Source organism: Rattus norvegicus, chromosome 4, assembly GCF_036323735.1.
Source record: "Rattus norvegicus strain BN/NHsdMcwi chromosome 4, GRCr8, whole genome shotgun sequence".
Classification (NCBI taxonomy): domain Eukaryota; kingdom Metazoa; phylum Chordata; class Mammalia; order Rodentia; family Muridae; genus Rattus; species Rattus norvegicus.
The window spans coordinates 35,062,643-35,084,145 of record NC_086022.1 but is presented as its reverse complement, the minus strand read 5'-3'; the positions used below and the strand labels follow the sequence as shown (position 1 = coordinate 35,084,145).

The 21,503-nt window shown below is 40.7% G+C and overlaps 1 protein-coding gene across 3 annotated transcripts in view; it reads right to left on the bottom strand.

Moving 5' to 3' along the window:
- The window catches only part of Dync1i1 (dynein cytoplasmic 1 intermediate chain 1), a 313,335-nt gene that overhangs the window by 48,502 nt on the left and 243,330 nt on the right, over positions 1-21,503 (bottom strand). For all 3 annotated transcript variants that reach the window (XM_006236026.5, XM_017592509.3, NM_019234.2), the window contains 4 exons: positions 16,461-16,607; positions 11,943-12,056; positions 9,223-9,356; positions 5,694-5,838 (listed from right to left, as the gene is read on the bottom strand). In XM_006236026.5, coding sequence (XP_006236088.1) covers positions 5,694-5,838; positions 9,223-9,356; positions 11,943-12,056; positions 16,461-16,607 — 540 coding nt within the window. The remainder of the gene's footprint in view (positions 1-5,693; positions 5,839-9,222; positions 9,357-11,942; positions 12,057-16,460; positions 16,608-21,503) is intronic.

Genomic DNA, 21,503 nt, shown 5'->3' with positions numbered 1-21,503 from the left:
TTTATCGTTAAATTGTAATTAATTACCACATCATCTAATAAACTGAAAATTAGTATCCAGCACAGCTATCTCTCCAACCTCACTTCCCAACTGGACCCTTACTTTCTAGTCTTTGGATAAAAATGTCGGCTTATGGGTTCGTTGACTCAGCTGCCTGGAATGTAACCTGGCCCTCTGTTCATGAGGAAAACCACTCCAACAAAGTTTCTGCTTCACAGTGAAGTCTTCCCTGACAGCGGTTTAGTGATGAAACTTGATGTGGTCATGGTTGGGGCTGAGGATGGATGTGTAATGTGTTTTAATCTTGACTCCCTTCAAGCTACCCTCACTCTGCAGAGTTCCTAGTCTGAATTTAAGCCCTGCCCCACTTCCTCCCTCTTTTTAGGTCTGCACAGGAATTTTTTTTTTGGTAGAAATTTCTATTAGCATATATTTCCTTGATATTAGTTATCATAGTTCACTTCTTTCCAGATGTTTCCAACGTGCCCCCATCCCCATCACTGTGGGTCTCTCGTTCCATAGTAAATGTCCTTCCCCCCCCAATACGACCCCCACCCCAACCCCACCCCCCGCCTTGTCCTCAGCCTTCCTGTTGGTAGCTCTCTATACCTCAGTGGAATCCTAGACACACAAAAGAACTTCCCTTGCAGTCTTGGCTAAAAAGTTGACCTGGGTCAAGCAGTAGCTGTTTGCTATTGTGTCCTCTTTCCAAACGGTGAAGGGACTACATCACCGTTCGTCCATTCCAGGGAAAAGCCTAGCCAGGCACTTCTACATCTTTTGTGGTTTTTGCTCTCTTTCCTACCCCACTGAAGACTTAACCGCTGTGATCACGCTCTCCCTTTTGGCTCTGCTATAGTCAGATCTAGGTTGATCTGACCCATTCCAAAGCCAAAATGTCACAGCACCTTTGCCTTCTGTCTCTATGGTCTTCATATTTCCATTGACTTTCACTTTCACTAGGTTTCCACTGTGGGCAACTGCATTCTCACTTGGAGTTAGGCCAGTCATGAAGTACTACATCCACACATTCTACTTCCCAACAGCAGTGTCTTGCTGTCACTTTCCTCAGGTACTTCCTTCCTACCCATTCTTTAATTCTTGCTGGGCTTCCAGATGCTCATTCCCTTTCCTCCTCCTGTCTATTTTATTTCCTATTTTCATGAGCTTATAACAGCAAATGCCTTCTTGCTTCCAAGTCCAAGTCCCACGTTCTAGTTCACTTCTATCACACTCTGGCAAAGCTTCAACCCAGACTCCTCTCCCTCCCTTGTCTATGTCCAAATTTCTACTGCTGACCTTCATTGGTAAAAATCTGCTTCAAAGATAGACACAGGAAAATAGTGTTCTCTGACCACAAATGGTCCACCACCATCCCCAGAGCCCTTTGTGTTTTGTTTACACAGTTTGTTTCTTATTCATGAATTTTCAGAGCTGAAATATGTTTCCTCCAGAATTTCTACTTCCACCCAGCAGAGAGTCTCCTACTTTGTTAAGAAAATTGTCACTATCAGTGCTTGGTTTCCTCCTGTCACTAAGGCTGCTGGAATGTGTTTGTCCCTCCCAATACTTCCTCTCCCTGTGTTATTACAGAACAGATGTCATTGTTAGGGATACTATTGATGCTGACATGTTAACTAGCCTTTCTCCAGCATACACTTACAGATTTCGTTTTCTTCCTTTACCAGTCCTTCTAGTAGAGTAACATTGAGAAGCATCCTACAGTCTTTAAACAGTTACAAACGCAACAAAAACCAACCATTGTGGTGCATGTCTCATATGCTTGTCCAAGGGTGGATCAGAAGTTCAAGGCTAGACTGTTATGGGGTGATTTTTAAGGCTATCTCAGTCTATAAGAGACTCCATCTTAAAATTAAAAAGTCAAAAGAAATAAAGATATCCTCGGTGTTCCAGTAGCTTCTCACCTTGTACTCATTCCGTAATCTACTACAAGTTGTGTTCTTAACTCACGCTCCAAAGAAACTGTGTTTTCCTTGAGCACTGGTGGCTTTGGGTTGGCAAATACAGCAGGCATTTCACAGTTCTGAGTGTCTGTCAGTGTTATTTGCTCCTAGTTTTTCTTTAAATATTGTTAGAGAAGACTTCAAACATGGCAAACGTATATTGATAAGTGGACTAATGTCAATCACTCAACTTCAGTAATTACCAACACACATCCAATGCTATTTATCAGTATTCATAAGCTCTCCCTTTCCCAAATGCCTTATTTAGAGCAAATCACTGGCAGCAGTATAGAAAATATATTTATATTTTCTATAAATATTCTGGTATGCATCCCTAAAAGGGAATGCCATTTAAAATTATTATAATATCTATCATATTTAAAGATTCACGAATGCCATTAAATAGTAGTCATATGTCTTTGACAGCTTTCTAAACCTTTTAAACAAGCTGACAGTTTTAAGATTTGTGCACGATCCCTATTTTGAAATATCTGAAAAGTCTCAAGCTTGTTTTTATTTTAATATGTAGTTTCTATTTAATTTTTTGTTTCTTTTATTTTTGTTGTTTGTTTTAGCTTTATTCCAGTTTTTTTGTTCTATTTTGTTTTAATATATAGTTTCTATTTAAATTTTTGTTTTTGTTTTGTTTTCTGGTTTTGTTGTTTTTTGTTTTAGCTTTGTTGTAGAAATGAAATCCCTTGTGTTGTCAATTATCCCCCAGCCTGGCAGGGCCGCCTATATAGCTGTCATGCTATTTAACATGTAGCATCTTTGTTTCCTTTTGTATCTAATCTCAGAGAACTGGAGATTTATATGATTCAAGAATGATTGTTTTGTGTGAGCCCTCTATAAAAGTGACATACCTATTATCCTAATTACAAGTATTCTTTCTAATTTTTATAATATTGTTAGCCATAATTATTACTGGAACTATTAAGAGTTATGAAATAATACAATTCAAATATGTTTCATATTTCTGTATCAACTGGAACACACACACACACATGCGCGCACACACACACATACACACACACACACGTACCATTTAGTAACCTTGAAGCACAAGTCTCTTGGAAAAGACGAAATAAATGTATTATTCTTTCTCTTACTCATCAATTTTCAAAACGATGAGCTTACTAGTCTATTATTTTCCAAATGTGATCCTTAAATTTTTATGTGGACTTATTTTCTTCAATGCACCAAACAGTCTTAAACTATTCCCCTTAATAGTATTTCTTGGCCAGAAGAACTTACTCAGGCTGAGTTCCAAGTCCTTTGACAAAAAGCTTCATGGTAGTGGGCATCAAACTATATGTGTATCCTGCTTCAGACTGAGAATGAGATAGTCCTACTGGGTCCCTAGTTTACTATGGGGCCTTGCACTTAGAGAGCACAGTTGAAGACCAGGAAAGTCTTTACCATAGAGTAGCCATAGTTTTTAGAGCTTTCTTGAACATAGAGCAATAGGTTTTTCTAGTTAAAAGATAATACGTACCCCTAAGTTCTTACAGATATATCTAAATCAGGAGTGCTAGAGAACTGTTGCTTTACTCATGTCTCCATAGCTCCTTTCAACCCACTGATTATATGACAGTTCTCAATGACAGTAGCATAGCTATTTATTTTATATGCACATACAGACCTAGCAGTCAGAACAGTGGCAGTCAGTGCCTACCAATCATATTAATGCTAGAGCTGGTTTAAGGCAGTTTGTTTTTCCCCCTTGAAATATATAGCTTTCAGAATGTATCCCCAAGTGTGTGATGTTAAGGCCACTTGGAACCACTTCTCAGGATAGGGATTTTTGTCATCACTTTGAAGTACACTAAAGTAATTCAGATCATATTCTTTTACAAATTAAATTCCCTTATGAGTCAATTTTTAAGTTCTCTTATTTTTAAAATTAAGAAAAATACTTTAATGACTCCCATATCAAATGTATCAAGCAGAGTACATTCAAAGAAATGTGATCATTGTTTTTGTTAAGCACGTCATGTGTGTTGGTCATTGTTCAAAGTTTCAAAACTAAATAAATAGAAGAAATGACAAAGTACCATTCACATTTTTCTCACCTAGCTCTTCTAATTTAGATATATTTTCTAGAGCTCAATTTATAATAGTATGGAGAAGTCATTTTTTTTTCTATTTTTCCTCTCAAAGTGCCCTGTTAATGAAGACTTCCATTTTCTCCAGTCTTTTGTTCTCTGGTTAATCTTTCAATGGTTGTTCCCCAGCAGCCATCCTTTTGTGTTTTGTCTCATGTATCTGCAGCATGGATTCCACAATATGAGAATGGCTTGTGAGGGTTGGCAGTATTTTCAGATCTTCCCAAATGATTCCCCATGATGTTGTACAATTTTGCATTCCCAACAAGTACAATAATGGCTGGATGTTTTCAGATGTGAAATTGTTAGAGTCTGTTCACCTGGTATTTGGAGCCAGATTTTTGAATGTGAATTTCATTTGCGGTTCCCCTTTAAATGAGGTTGTGCATATTTTCAGACAATTGTAGGCCACATCTATCATCCTAACATTATTATCTCTCTGAAGACCCATGAGCATGCCTACAAAAAACTGCTTCTCTTCCACTGCTTGACATGTTTTCAGTTCCCTTCTCTGTTGCCACATCTCATGACTACCTTTGAGACACTCCTTCTCAGAGTCTCCATGCTTCCTTCCAGATCCTGTGACTACAACTGTCATTGCTCTTCTGACTGCTACTAGATATGCAAAACTGCAGCTCAAGCCTGTCCTGTCCTCTGTTCTTCACAGCATGACTTGCTCAAAGCTCCGCTAAACTTCCTAGGTATCTTAAGCTCAGCTTGTACAAGGCTTTCCCCTAACATGGCCTTCCTTGGGCACACTTCATCACATGCAGTGAAGGATACCACAGGTCACTAGTTCCTTTGTGCGAGGACATGTCTTTGTGGTTGTATGCATGAATGTGTGCAAGTGTGTGCTTCTGTGAAGGCCAGAGGTTGGTGCTGGGTGTTTTCTGTCTTGTCATTTTCTCTTACGATTTTGACAGAGGGTCCCCTGTTGAACCCCCAGCTTCTCATTTTGGATAGATTGGCATCTCCCTGGATTTCCTAGGTGTTGCTAATTCTGTCTCACAGTTCTTCCAGTCAAATCACTAATCACCCACTTCTGCGGCATTTATGTCCTTTGTAGTTCTGTCTGTAGTCATATTCTTTCCTTCTGTCCCAAACTTTCCAGCTACACCATTACTCTTTATTCTCTAGGCCATTGCATCTTTTTTTTAATGTCATAGTACAAATGACATTTGGTTTCTTAGTCAAGAAACCAAAATAGATGAAAGATACACAATCAAATAACAAGACAAATCATCCATTTTACCCCATAGCTATGAATAGTATAAGTAAATGCTACAGATCCTAGAGAGATTAACAGTACGATTTGTGTGGGTTTACACTAGTAGAATTAGTAAAGAAGGACTTTGGATTATGAAAAAAAATATATGATTCAACATTATTTGAAATACACACACACACACACACACACACACACATGATACAATTAACCTGTTTTCAAGTATAACTCAAATATTTATAGTAAGTATGCACTGTGAAAAGACCTGGGCAGATGGAGTTCCCCAGTAAGTTGTTTGGGTCTCAATGCCAGGTAACAGCTATTTTCTGCAACTCCTCCAGAAGGAAACATCTTCTCCCCCTGTGTATTACGGGACAGTTTCTATTAAGGGATTCTTACCTTTGTGGTCCACAGTTTGACAGTCCAGTCAAATGATGATGTGACAAACAGATGAGAAAAGTCGATGGGACCCACTGCCATGTGGCAGTTAATGCCTGTCACTGGCCCTTGGTGACCTTCAAAGACCTCACCAATGCCTGCTTTGCTGCAGAGAGCAAACATGTAGCATTTCAGTGACCTTTGCAAAGCAATGATTGATTACAAACAACAGCTCTCATCTCCGTATGTGTTAAAACAACTATACATAATCAGGAATGAAACTATTTACACAGCAATTTCAAGAGGAAGACATTGATGCTTAAGAAACTTTGAGAATTTAATAATACAATTTGTATCATTTGTCTATTTCCTGTGTTCTTACAGATTGTTATTGTTGAGAAGCTGTTAAAGTGAACCAAATGCACTTGAATTCCAGAAGCTTTCTTAGTTACGATGCAACAAGTCCTGAGATACTCAGGCTCCATTTGAGTGTTCTCTAAGAAGTTCATTGGTTTTACAATTCAATACTTTTTTTAAAGAATAGTTATTTATTCCTTCTAGGAAATTTATTAAGTTGACATGTCTAAAACGTGTGACATGAAAATCTTTGTTACCTCAAAATAATTCACGTGGTATCAATTTAATTTATAAAAATGATATGTTCATTTCACTAAAACTGAAAAGAGATTAGAGATTCATTTTGTAAGTACCATAAGGTATTTTACATTTTTTGCTGCCAAGTGTCTCATATACAATACTTTAGAAATATTTGTTGAAGCACATAACAAAAAAGAAAGACAAACTTAAGCTCCTTAAAAAAGCACACTCGAGAATAGGGATGCACATTTTAAAATTCATTCTTAGACATAGATTATTTAACCAAGCTAGGATCATTTCCAGTCTTTGAAAAATCATGTAGTCTGCATGCAGTCATACATAATTAGAAAACTTTTAGAACATATACCAAAAATATTATATTTTAAGAATCCATATGCATGAGGTTATAAGTATGACAAACATGTATGGATTGTAGAATCTCAATATTATGTCATGAATAGCAAAATTGAATTTGGTTATTAAAATATCTGAGCCCAGGAGAGCAGCAATAAATGTCAGCGTGCTGAGTAAAATTTAAGGAAAACACTGGTGAGTAGATGCCATGTAACAAGCACTCAATGGTTATGCCCAGGAAAATGGCTAACAATGCTTCCAACACAGGATCAGAAAAATGTGCTCTGATGACCATGAGTAGCTGATCTTTGAAGTGACCCCGGGTGAGATCTACTTGTTTTTAGCAGCATCCTGAAGGGATTTATATAGGGTTATAGGGTGCAAAGTGAAGACTTTGTTTAATTCGTGGAAGTAGATTTGTACCTATGTTGGGTAAAAGGTAGAAATCTCCCAGCTCTCTTCTGTAACCCTTAATAACCCATTTAACATTATGACAGAGCCAGTTCTGCTTAACAACCTCACCAAGATTTGAACTCTGTATTTCAGATGGATGGACCAATGTCAAAAGCAAAACCAAACTTTTAATAAAAGACATTTGTGGTGTGAGTCATAGACATTTTTTGCACAACAATGCATATTCTGGTCCTCCTTGCAATAGCCACAAAATAAAAATACCAAGCATTTAGAAAGTGATTCATTTAAAAAATAGGGAAAAAAAATCAGAGTTTACACTCCAGCTTTTAAACACCCAGAGTGTACACACCCAGGTTATAACTGGATCAGGTCAACCTAAAATCTGTCTTATTGATGCAGAGGAAGATGAAACTGTGGCTACTGTAGCTCACTGGACTCTGTGTGTCTCATATGGCATTTTATGAGTATTCCATGTATTAATGAACTTGTTAGCAATACTGCCATCAGCTCCCGATGACAAAAACCAGGTTTAAATGGTACCTGTGTATTTAGACTATCCAACAATGCTCTCTGTAGCTAGGAGGAGTGCAGAAAATGTTCGAACAGCTGAATCACTTGATCAGATCTTTTTATGTCTGGTGTATGGGCTTAGTCAAGTCTTATTATTGTAGAGATGTTGGACATAGACCTGTATAGCCTGTCTTCCCAGGTCATCTTTAAATCATCGAAGCAGGGCAAACACCAGTGGAAACATCACAGCTTGTGTGCTTAGAGTGCAAAAATTCATGTAGCTGAGCTTAAACCTAAATGCCCTGAGATCAGTGCAATAGATGAAAATCAATTGGCCAAGAACTATGAAAGTAAGAGAGAAGTTAAGCAACCCTGTGGACATAGGGACCTTTTCAAAAGATGTAAGGCCACATGGCTGGAATCCACTTCGGTGTTAATGGCTATTTTCAGAGAAATCTGCCAGTCTCTCCTAGGAACTGCACAGTGCTGTGTATATTTCATACTATTTCAACCCTTCTACTTGGTGGGAAGGTCTTAAGGTATTTCTTTCATTATTTAGATATTATCATTTCCTTTATTTCTTATTTGTATTTTCATTCCTTCTCCAAGTGCTAGGTACTGAGGCAGGAAATAAGGGATGAAATGGAAATAGTTTTGCAATAGAAATGTGGTGGATGGGGCTGGGGATTTAGCTCAGTGGTAGAGCGCTTACCTAGGAAGCACAAGGCCCTGGGTTCGGTCCCCAGCTCCAAAAAAAAGAATCAAAAAAAAAAAAAAAAAGAAATGTGGTGGATGAATGACTCATTGGAAAACAATGTGACAGATGCTACTGCAGATGTGTGTAGAATAATATGTAGACTAATCATATTGCTCCATTGGTAGACTGACAATGGTCCTCGCCTGCTCACCCTACTTCAGTTGTCTTGGTGGCTCTTATCATCTTAAGTGACCTTTGACTTTTGTATCAGTCCTTACTCTCAACAAGGACATTAACTCTTTTTTTTTTTTTCCGGAGCTGGGGACCGAACTCAGGGCCTTGTGCTTGCTAGGCAAGCGCTCTACCACTGAGCTAAACCCCCAACCCCCAGGACATTAACTCTTAAGCACCTTGCACTTTCCTGTATTCTTATGATGGTATCTGATACAGATTGAGTTCTTAGAAAACATCCTTAAATGAATGAACTAACAGAACAAAGTGAATTCTGTAAGCTATAATGGAAAGAGAGTCAGAAAGATTTCAGTGTGGAACCATGCCTGTGCTGGATGTTTAATGCGGAGAGTTTAGGCAAAGAAGTAAGAAATGCTAGTCCAAGTGGAGAGCAAAACAACCGAGTCGTGAAGGCATGTAGACTACTGGGCGGTTATTAATCTCTGCAGGACACATGGTTGGGGCTTGATGGCATGTGCAAAAAATGAGTCTGGCAAGGGATAGGGAGTGTAATGGGCTCTGTGAAGAAGTCAAACATTGTTCCTCAAGGCGATGTGAACTGCCCAAAGGTTTGTAAGTCACTAGGGATGCAGACAGATGTGTGCTTTAAGCTAATAAGGACTTGAGGTTGTGCATTGTGTTCTTTTCAGAAATAACTATCTTACAAAGCAAGGTGGTTATAATCTAGATGGCAAGATTTTGGAAAATGAGGACCAAGTCATCAAAAAGAACACAGTAAAAAATCACCTTCCATGACGACAAGCTGTGTAGACGGTACCTTCCTCACTGCCGACCACGAAGTTGTTGACATCTCCCGTCGGGAAGGCCATTCCTGTAACAGCCACAGGCTTGGACTTGTTGTACACCAGCTCCATGCTCTCCTACCAAAACATGTGGTGGTTACGTTCCCATCTGTCAACTCCTCACAATGCCAATGATAGCATGGAAAAATCATATGGCTAAATGGTTTGTTTGCTTTCCACCCAGTGCTACAAGAGACCCCCACTGTGCTAGAAGTCAGACTCTATGGCCCCTGACATCCAGGCCACTCTGTATCTCTTGTTTCAGGCCGGCTGGATTTCATCAGTATGTGCTGCTGCCTCCCCGGACAGGCAGAGATGACAGGTGAGAATTTTGAAACTAATGGTGCAGAAACTAAAGATAATACTGTAATGATTACACTTGTCAGCTCCAGGCTTTAATAAAACACACAATACCCTTGTATTTACAAACATTTTCAAAATCAATTGTTCGTGAGAATAAATGTCTATTAACATCAGATGTACTAAACACGTTTTCCACACGGGGATGGCACCGAGACCATGAAATTGTCGCTCACGTCATAAAAAAGCAGACCTCAACAGGAAGAGGATCTCATGAAGGGTGGCTGTTGGGTGTACAGGCTCTAAGTCCTTAACACACAGCACATGAGTCATTATTATGATAAAATGTTTTGTTAAATGGAGAGTTAGAGAGTATGTCAAAAGACATACACACTGCTGGGGGCTGGAGGGATGGATGGCTTAGTGGTTAAGACTATTGGCTGTTCTTCCAGAGGACCAGGGTTCTGCTCCCTACTCCCAAATCAGGGAGCTCACAACTGCCTATAACTCTGACTGGAGAGGAGCTGATGCCTCTGACTTCCATGGAAACCTCTGCCGCACACATGGCATCCAGTCACACAGACACATGTGACCTAAAATAAATGTCTAAAAAAGATATTCTGCTAAATTAAGTTTAATGACAATAAAGGATAAGTATCAACCATGCCCCTAATTATTCCTGGCTATTTACACCAAACAGCCTATTTTGTGTGTCTGAAGCTTGGCGCAAACTGTTCCTGGAGTTGTACAGGAACTCGGATTTTCCTATGAAAGTCGACCAAGCTATTTTGGCCACAGAGGTCATAAATAGGAAATGCTTGCTGACAGGATACAGTCGCATGGACCCTGAGGCCCCATGGGATACTGATCATTCATGGCATCCCTCCATTGAGAGCACTGCAGCATGCTGATGAAAGGGAAGGATGCCTCGACAGGAACACAGAAAACAGGAACATCTGATGTTCTGCCCTATCTCTAAAGTTAGCAGCAAAAAATGAATTGTGTGTTGGTAACTCACTGAGAGAAGGTGGGCCGGGGGGCAGGGGGAGGAGGGATAGGGGCAGCAATTGTGTGATGCCCCACTTGTCTCTGTTGTCCTTGGAGACCAGGCCATGAAATACCCTGTCTCCCAACAGAGCCAGGCGTCTGTGGGCATGCTAACAATAATAAAAACGGGCTCGGAGCTCCCACACCACTGGTTTAACCCAAACAAACACATGTTTAATCAGCAAAATGGGCAATTAAAACTTCCCAAATAGAGGGTTTGCTCTGATATCTGTTTATAATCTCTCTTTTAAAAGAGAACAACACATTGCTGAGGATTTTAAAGCGAAACCATAAACTCTCTGCACACAACTGCAGGTCTGTATAAAGACTGGCAAAACCAGGAAGCTGAATGTGAGCTGCGTATTAGCACTCCCTCCGTCCCCTCAAGTTATGTGAAGATCTTAGCTTTAGCATTCTCTACATCTGTAGAGACTTAAAGGAGGTTCTTTACAGCTTCCATATGTTCTTCTATATCTTGAAACTCGTGCTCTTCAGACACCAAGTGGGAAACGTTTCAGAGTTGTCATTCCAGGGGAGGGGACAGCAAATGGTAAGACTGAGAATTATCTTCTGGAAATTTTCTATGATTTTCCTCACACATCGGCCAAACACTAGCCTAGTGAATGCTTCCTGGCTTTAAGTTGGGCGAGAATGCTACACTTTTTCACCCAAAGACATGCGGAAAGCATGAGCACGTCTCCATTTATGCTCGTACACATGTGCCTGTCACGCGTGCATGCTCTGAAGGTGACACTCAGATGCCTGCCACCAGCCTTCCTTTCTGCTCCCGGGTCCTTTGGCTTCCATTGCTGAGATCAGCCGTGGTCTAGAGACACTGGAACTGGTTCATTTCCAACTTCTCACTTACTGAGCACGGAATGGCAGGAGCTCTGCTCGCAAACATTCCAGAGAGGAAAACAGGCGTTGTCTAGGGTACGGAAACAGTAAGGAAACAAGCGACAGACTGGGTTTCTGTTTTGCTGGGATAAGTTTCCTTCAAGGCAAGTTCCCAGGAAGGGCTGCTCTGCTGAGCCCCAACCTCATTTGCATTACTCCCCAGTGCTGTAGGCTGAGTAGATTCTCACTCCAGGCAACTTCTGTAATCCCTGTGCTCTAAAGTGGATTATGCCATTTCATTTGAAACTGACCTCAGGATTAACATACTGCAATAACGACATAATTTGTGGTAGAGGAAATAGGTTTTGGCTTCAAGGGCTGACTGCTGAAACCAGGCCGTTGGGCCTTTAGAAGATGTCTTCTTGAGCAGGCAGGTCTTTGAGCCAGAATACGTCAATGTGTAGGTTAAAACAAGCATACCTGTGGGGTTGAGAGCATGTCCAGGCTCCAGGAACACATTTTGCCATCGGTAGAGACAGTGATCAGGTTGTGAGCATTCTGGGTCCCAACAACATTGACACAGTACACAGGATGCTGTAAAAACATCAACATGAAGGGTCAGGTGTTGCTGCAAGGGGAAATGATTGCATCTGAGTATCAAGCACATTATTCGAAGACAAGGTCTACTAAATGACATCATCTGGCTAGCACAGGAGCGTCCAGTCATTTGCCGTTTGTGAGCTAATTTTGGGAAAAGTCCTGCAACTACTAGTAGTACAAATACTTACAGAGCCTCACCTTGCTAAACTGTACAACACAATAGAACAGAAGGAACCGAGAACGGATGAGCCTAAGTGGGACAGGAGTAAGTAGGGAGAGGAATCTGGATTACATGAGCAAGTCTATACACAGCATAGGTTCTAAACAATGTGACTATGAAACGAGACAGTCTTCAAAGGCATAGGACAGTCTTTGAAGGACGATCTAGTACTAAAAGTGGAGTTTAATGTGTTCTAGTCAGTCCCAAATATTTGATAGTACTGTCTTTAAAAAGCGGTTAATACACGTGATTTTAATTTGAGGAGGGGTATATTGGTGGTGGCTTTATTGTCATAATATCTTTAGTGAGATGGAATGGGGGTTCTCTCTCTTCTTTCCTTCTTTCCTTCCTCCCTTCCTTCCTCTCTCTCTCTCTCTCTCTCTCTCTTTCTTTCTTTCTTTCTTTCTCTTTTGGTTTTCTAAGACAGGATTCTCCATGTAGCCCTGGCTGTCCTAGAACTCTCTCTGTAAACCAGGCTGGCCTGAACTCACAGAGATCTGCCTGCTTCTTCCTCCTGGAGTGCCAGGGCCACCATCACCCTGCTAGGGCTTTCCTTCACGTTATTTCAAAATCTAAGATGAGAGATTTATTCTTCAGAATGCCAGTTAGAGATGTATGTAAATTTGGCCTCAGCCCTGACAAAGGTCACTTATGTATCCTGGGAACTAAGTAAGATGTACTAGCCATCAGAACTCTAGAAGCTGATCCTGTTCTGTAGAATTCTACACAGTAGGATAAAACCATCTGCAGCTGTTCACTAAACACAAAATGGAAGGTTAGCATACACAGAATCTCACGGCAATTGGGGTTAGATTTCAGGCATCTTAGCCAGGAGTGGCCAAACCACAGCTTACTTGAGGCTTCTCTGTGCAAACAGCTGACAGTTTAAGCCGTACTCTCGATGAGTTAGCGTCCGTAATACCTAGCCACAACTACAATGAAGCAATTTTCAATAGTCGGAAACTGGTATTACAGAAAGGATGGTTCTGAGACTATTATTATCATATAAACTCCTGGTCAGAAGGAACAGCAATAATCATTGAGTGTAGCTGCTTGGCTGCCTCTTCCTAAAACGTGTCCAAACTCTTCTGCAACACCTTTCTTAAAGGCCAGTCAGTGTTAGTCGGAAGTGCTGAGAATTTCCTCTCCAGTAGCAGGGGAACTACTCTCAGTGCATCTGAGTCGGAACAACACAACTATGTGAGTAGCTTTTCATTACTGTTTTATATGCTTCACGTTTAATCCCTCTTTCTTTAAGCTAGCCATCATTAATTCCTCCTGTTCTTTCTTAGCTACCTAGTTCTCAACATTTTCTTTCTTTCAAATATAATTTCTGTCTTTTATCCAAGTTCCCTAAGGGTAACGTTCTGAGAATGATACAGGACTATCTACTGACAATTTGCCTGTAGAGTGTGGAAATCTGTGAAGCAGTGGTTTCATTTTAATACACTGAAACATAAGTCATAATAATATATCACAAGAGTACACATGTTTTTTTGACCGTTCTATCCTCTTTTACCCATGTTAATGGACAGGTAGTAAGTAAGCCCTTATGTTTTTTTCATGCCATGTTTCTACTGATGCATCCCCATACATAGGTATTATGGCAATCCACACAATGGTAAGTACAACAGATATTTGAAACTAAATGTTATCTCAATCAAATTTCCAGCTAACAGGACTAGTTGGGAAGAGGCTGAAGCCAACAGTCTTTCTCAGGTCTTTAGCACTGTGTCATCAAACTTAACTCAGTAGCTACAGAGCCGGCCAAGGCCAGTGTAGAGACTAAATGGAAAAATGAATGTAATAGCTTTACATAAAATAGTAGATTTAATAAAACTGAAGAATATGTGTGAATGAATATTCAGAAAGTTGCTGTTTTGACTTATGGGGACTGGTCTCAGAAGACACTGCTCTGATGTAAGTTTCCTTTGTCCCTTTTAGTGAAAAGCATGCTTCATTGCTGTGAATTGAAGGGTACCTGGGGTCTTCTTTTCAAAGGAAGACTTAAATGGAACTTAATTAACCACCCAAACCCAAACTGTAACCAGTTCAGAAGCTTAACATTGCAGGAGGTAGAGAAGGCAGGTGAAGAGGAGTCACTGAGCCAAAGGATCACAAGTGGCCATCTCTATTCAACAGAAAGAAAAATGGCACGACCTCTACTGACTGGAAAGAAATGAGCGAAAAAGGCAAGAGTATAGCTGATTGTTTTCCATAGAAACACCAGATTGCTTTTTATTTAGTTTAGGAATAAATGTACTGCGAGGCAGAAGGATTTTTGTTTTAATTATGAGTTCCTGTTGTCCCAAATACATATGTGTGGTGGGTGTGAAAGGAATTAGCAAGTCATCTGCGGAGAGCTTTTTGTTTTTCTGTTTTATCCTGGTGCCAATCAGCCAGGCCATGATGGAAGCTGAAAGACAAACCCACAACAAACTATACATCGAGCTATGGACGGATTAGACAAAACACAGCAAGCGAGAGAAGAAGTCTGTGTTTTCCTTCCTAACAGAGATAATGCCACTCAGCTTGACAATAGCAGCTTTTACTCATGATGGTCTCATTAGTCATTACTTGGAGAAGGAATGGTAAGGCTTTGGAAGAACTCCTGAATTTGGAATCAACTCCCCTCCCAAGAAAAGCTTTTTTCCTAAATATTGTAACAGTTGGATTTATAATGTTTAAAAAATTAAAAGCTTCTTCCCCAATGCACCACACATCCACCGAGAGCCAAGGGATAGGTTTTATGCTACTTGAGGGGACACCTGCACTGGACTGGCCTTCTCCTGGGCCATAATTTTCTGTTATTAGTTTGGAGAAATAGGGTAGGTAAGATCAATTTTCCAAGATTCCCAAGAATCATTTTTACCTGCATGAGTCTTTGGCCCCAGTCAATCAAAATTAGAACTGACTTGACATTTGTCAGTTCCCATTTTCAAGCTTAACAAGAGCACGAGAATCCCCTCCGCCTTGTTTCAGCTAGGCAGCCAGCCACCCATTTTTCTAAGCTGGAATGGTTTTGTGGCCAGCAGATGAAACAATACAGCAAGCGCATTAAGGAAATTGGAAACAATGCTGGGACTGTATCCTTGGACGTAATTTAGGCATTTCAGAGAAGGGACATCAGCTACCCTGAATGTCAAGGTAGCGGCGATTGATGGAGACATGGCCGTCTCCTCGTCCCTCCTAACAATTGCTCTTCATACCTGTCATTCTCTTAAAGGAAATGACAGCGCAGTTGTCTTGTGAACACTATGCCGAACCTCTTCTACTAAATTATGGGTAATGGGTTTGCGATGTTGACTTTTAACCTTGGGGATTATATTGTCACTGTAGACTTTGTGTTGAGAACACCACACATTCCCAAATTTAAAGTCACAGTACTTTTTCAGATTGCAAATGGAGGAGGCATGCTGGCACACATCTCGAATACTATCACTAGGCAAGCTCCTTACTCTCTGTGGTCTACTTGGAAATCTATGTTTGCATCTCAATTTACCAACGGGAAGAGATTCTTTAGGAAGAGAGTTACAGGAAACCCGCCTCATGGATGACATCTGGAACATCATAGAGGAGCTTTCTATGTGCTCAAACGTAAACTTACAGAAAGTTAAGATTATTAATATGTTTCTCCGAAGTTAGTGCCTTTTCTATTTGTTTATTTGTTTGTTTGTAAATTGAGACGGGGCTTCTCTGAGAAGCCCTGGCTGTCATGAAACTCACTGTGTAGACCAGGTTGACCCTGAATTTAGGTCTGCCTGTCTCTGCCTCCAGAGTGCTAGGATTAAAGGCATGAATGACCACTGCCTAGCAAGCGTTTTATCTTCTGTAGTCCTGACCTGGAGTTCAATATGCAGACTAGGCTGGCGTCCAGATCTCATAGAGATCAATCTGTTTGTGACTCCTAAGTATAAAGTAATGCTTTTTTTAGACCACATTTTTTCAAAATAGGTTTTGCCATGTAGTACTGACTGCCCTCAACTTTTGATCCTCTTGTCTTAGCCTCTGGAGCGCTGGGTTAGAGGCATGAAGCATCATGCTTTAATCTACTGTTCACTGAGCCAAATTGTAGTTAGTTAAATTAGTTGCTTCGACCTCAGCCACACTGCCGTCCTATGAGCTGCTTCTCCTCAGGCTTGGGTAGCTCGCAGGGGTACGGTTGAAGCTTAACTTACTGTGTGTGCAGCGGCTGACAAGGGGGTCCTCTGGACAGGGGTTCTTCGATGACTGCGATTGTCCCAGAGGACAATCTGGCCTGAATAGGTGCCACCAACCACCAAATTAGGATGGAAACGGGCAAAGCAGACTGACATCACAGAGGACTGTGTTGGAGAAGGAATAGAAAACATAGTTAGTGATCATTGAATTGTCTGTTTTCTTCCTGGACAGAAAATCACTCATTAGACAAGTTCGATTCCTCCTAGAGGACACAAAGTAATGTTAATTTGACTTGGGAAATACATAGTTGGACACTTTATACACCAACACAGGAGTTTTTAGAGGTCAGCCAATGGCTTTCCTCCTTGAAATCTGAAATTTGAATTCTTAGCTATGTTGCCGAATAGGCATAAAACCTATCTGAAATACATCATTGTTCTGTGGTCTATGAATCTTGCACTATGGCCATTCCTCGTTTCTTAAATAAAATTATGACAGAAACAATATTAATTCCCCACTCAGGCACTGACCAAAGCAGTTCTGTACTCTGAGTGCAGCAGAGAGGCAAAGCAATTCTAGCTTCAAGAATTTTAATATGAATTTTATTTTATTTTATTAGCATAGTGGAGACTTCTAGGAAGTATCCTGACCTCAGATGGACCCAACCCGCCCCTCCCAAGGTTCCCTCGCCTCCCATGGACGTTCTCCGTGACCTTTTCCTGCCCACTTCAGACAAATGCTAATGTTATTCTTTGCCTATTTTAACAAGCAGTCAGAAATGAACCAACTCGACCATGCTCTGTCATAATGTCACAGTGTGGCTTCTGAAATTCCACAAAAGATGGCTCGGCACTGCAGTTCCTGTGAAACAAGTGGGTCAAGGCAGTTAAAGGCCGACAAGTCCCGCATCTGCTACGTTGCTCTGGATTCCTGAAGCACTTTCCATATTTTGCATGTATAAGCTGAAGTAGTGTTTTCAATAAACACATTTCGTTCCTTCAGTTAAACTCAATGTTAACAGTTGCCGAGAACTTACTCAGTACAAAGAAGGCGTTATACCAAGAATGATGTACATAAAGGCACAGTGAAAGGCCTCAACAGATGTGTGCTCTGCCAAAGTGAGTGGAAGACATGGGATCAGATGAGCAGAGCCACTGCTAGGGTAGGCGGTGGCTTCCTGTAAAGTAGGGCAAGGTGCCCCCTGCCCCCACCACAAGGGCAGTCACGTGCTTTGGTAAATAAAGAGGAAGATAGAATTTGTTTATCTGTTGTGTACCCATAGGTGTGTACACATAGGTGTGGTCTCTCTCTCTCTCTCTCTCTCTCTCTCTCTCTCTGTGTGTGTGTGTGTGTGTGTGTGTGTGTGTGTGTGTGTGTGATTGTGAAGTAGCTCAAGGTACACAGAAGATTACATAATTCTGACGAAGATGAAGGCAGTGGATTGGAAAAAGCAGGGTACTTTTAAAGACTTCATGGAAGGGAATGTGTTAGACCTCGAACTCTGGAAACTTGAGTAGGTACAGAAGAAAAGAAATGCACTTGGGAGCAATGGGATAATAAGGGACAGCTGAAGGCTGTTGACCAGTCCGCTACCTGACTGAGACGGAAGGGGCTGTGAAAGAAGCAAGATCTTCAGCACTCAAACATCAGAATGTTATAGTTGATAAGCAGGCAGAACAGTGATCAAGGGAAGAGCTGTGACTTGTCCCTGATGTGAAAAGTGCCCTTCTTTTATAATTTTCTTCCTTTCTTTTCTTCCTTTGTTTTCTTTACTTCTTTTCCTTCTCTCCCTCTTTCTTTTCCTTCCTTCTGTCCTTTTTTCATTCTTTCCTTCCTTCCTTTTCTTCTCTTTCTTTCCATTTGTCCCTTCCTCCCTCCCCACCCTCTCTCTGTCTCTCTCTTTTGGTGTTTTGAGATGAGGTCTCACTATGTTGCCTTGGTTGTCCCAGAACTCACTATGAAGACCAGACTGGCCTTGAACTCACAGAGATCTTGTGTTTTTGCCTCTCAAGTGCTGGAGTTAAAGGCATGTACTACAATATTTTGCACAAAACTGTGCATTTCTTAATAAGGACAAAAAACTAAAAACAGATCTGGGATCTGCATAGGACTCTCTAGTCAGAAAACGTGAGGTGGAAGCAAGAATGCAGACTATGTTTCAATGTCATGTTTTCCTGGTTTGAATGATTTTCAGTTCCAATTCCTTGAACACAATTCGACAGTGAACATGCCCATGCTCCAATCTGGTTCTCATAAAGGCCAAGAATAACTCTCAATAATGATGCTGAATTAAAGAAAAAGAACATAATGCTGGTCAGCTTCTTGTTTTACACATCCCACAGAAACCGTTCTTAGTTTTCAATTGATGAAATTCTTATGTTCCTTGAGCTATGTTGGAAACTTAAAACAAACAGAAAAACCTTCAGATAGTCTTAAAATCATTCAGGTGGTATCACCAATTGAATTTACCAAATCAATAGGGATAAAGGAATGTCATTCAATTGGAAAAACCCGGAATTCAACCACTTGATTGCTTCCGTGTTTCAGTTAAGTCCCAGCAAATTCTCCTGCAAATCTCACAGAGTTTGTTGCTGGAATGAACTGGAGAATGAACAGTAAGAGGTATTTATGAAACCAACAGACGGAGCCAACAATGGCTTTGAATCCACTCCACAGGCTGGAACTAATACCTGCTCTCCATTCATTCACTGGCCCTTACTTCATTCATTCATTAGACAATTAGCACTGAGGTCTGCTGAGCCATTTTACAATGTTCCACGTATCGGAGAGCCTCATCTGGGATCCAGGGTTCTATTTACCTTCAGTGAACAGTCAACACACAGATTTCATGATATCATCAAGAGAAATAAAAGCACACATACTCATTTTCATCAGATATTTAGTAAATGAGGTATAGTTATGTTAATCGTTTTTCTCTTATTTCATGCACATCAATCATAGCACATTTGCATTGTGTGATGATTTACATAAGTGCACATTCTACAAACGTTCTATCATCTTGTTGCGCATCTGTCTCTATCTACCTCATGACAGGCTTATGTATGAAAAGTTCTACAAACATGTCCAGGTTTCGCCACATGTGATATGAAAGTATCTTTCATAGGGAAACACAATGGCAGAGTGATCTTCATGGTGTACAGGTAGAGTTTAGTTAGAATTTGGTTATTTCTTGAGTAGTTCTTAAGCCCACCGATGTTTCCGTGTGATGATAGCAAACATTTGTGCTCACTTAAAGACTAAAACTTGGTCTCAAAGCCTAGGCTCCTTTAGTCTCTATCCACATTCCTGACAGTGGGAATTCCTCTTTAGATTTGGGGATTTTTGCATCAAGCATCCTGGGTCTTTGAAGCATCTGCATGTCTCTCTTGTGCATACAGCTACTGACTTAACTGCTGTTGCTGTGGGGACTGTCAAGGAATTTCCTAACTGCCAGTGGCAAGCACAAATGGTGACATCACCTTCCCGCTTACAGCTGTCAGGTAAAAAGTAGGAAAATGTATCTCAGAAAAGGTGCTTGACATGGCTAAAAAAAGAGGAAGGGTGGGGGGGCTGGAGACATGGTTCAGCAATTAAGAGCACTGGCTGCTCTTCCAGAGGACCCAGGATCGTTTCCCAGTACCCACATGGCAGCTCACAACTGTCTATCTGTAACTCCTGTTTCAGGAGATCTGACACCCTCACACAGACATACATGCAGTCAAGTCACCAATGTATATAAAATAAAGATAAAATAAATATAAATAGAATAAGGATTATTTATTTATTTAATTTTGATATCCTCATTTTTAGCAACACATTTTTCCCAAAGACAATTATCTTGGAAAGCATTTTTTATTAATATTAATGTTACTTTAAATTTCACCACTTTCCTAGGCATTAAAGCTGTATTAGCTTAGTTCTCTAACACTGTGGTAAGGTATTATTAAACGGAGACTAGGAAAACTTCCGCAAGAAAATGTATTGGAATGAGGATGCCCTTTGATTTTCAGGGCTCTATAGGAATATGCATGTAGCCCAATGCAGTGACACATACGTGCTTACATACAGCACATACGTGCTTACATTGGGAAGCAGAGGTAGAAGAATGAGGAGTTTGAGGCCAGCTCTACATCATCAGAGCTGTTCACAAACAACCAAAGAAATCAAACACACGTGTGTATCAATATTCTTACATTTGAAAATTCTTACTTATTGTATTTTATTCTTTAAAGTGTGAGGGCCTTTTCTTTGAACAAAATATGGACAGACTTTACCAATATTAATAGAGTAGCTCCTGAGAGAGAAGCCGTGATGTTGGTGAGAATTTTTGGACAATGTTAGCTGCTTCATCAAAGTAAATGCTCCTGACAATCCAGCTGAACCCTGTTTTTACAAAGATCATGATTTCATTGATGTGGCCATGTTGTTGGGTCAAACCAGAGGCCTAGAAATATGATAAGCCTATATGTTAAAAGCTTGATATAAAACTGGCGACCGTGTATATGTTCCACACAGAGACCGAGCCACAGTGGAAATGTGCTTCCCAACAGGACACACGTCACATTTTGTTTATTTGAAGAATACAATTCCTCTCAAATCAGAAGAACAAACATCCCAGCACTGTGTCTGAGGAGCAAGCCACCCCCATTGACAAGTGTTGGTTTTTTCACCCATACACTCGCCCAGACTGTTGAAGAAATGTCTTATTTTTCCAGCCTTAGGCAGCTTGTCTGGTTATAGCCATCTCTCTGCAAATTAGCCCTTATCACCCATGTGGTCTCAAACTCCTCAACTGATGCTCCCACTCGAGAGGGCTACACATCCTCATCCTCTCTTTCAAAAGAACTGCTGTTTTGCCCCTTTCCAGGGGGAATTCCAAGGGGCGGAGTCTCCTCTTTGAGCATCTCCCTTCACTCACAGCGCACCGCTGCTTTTAGTTCAGTCAGCCCAAATTCTTCTTCAAGTGGCTGTGGAGGCTGTTTTACATTTTGTAGAGCTAATCTAGGCCAGCTTAGAGATCAGACTCCCCCCTTAACCACAGACCCATATAGCGAGGGTGA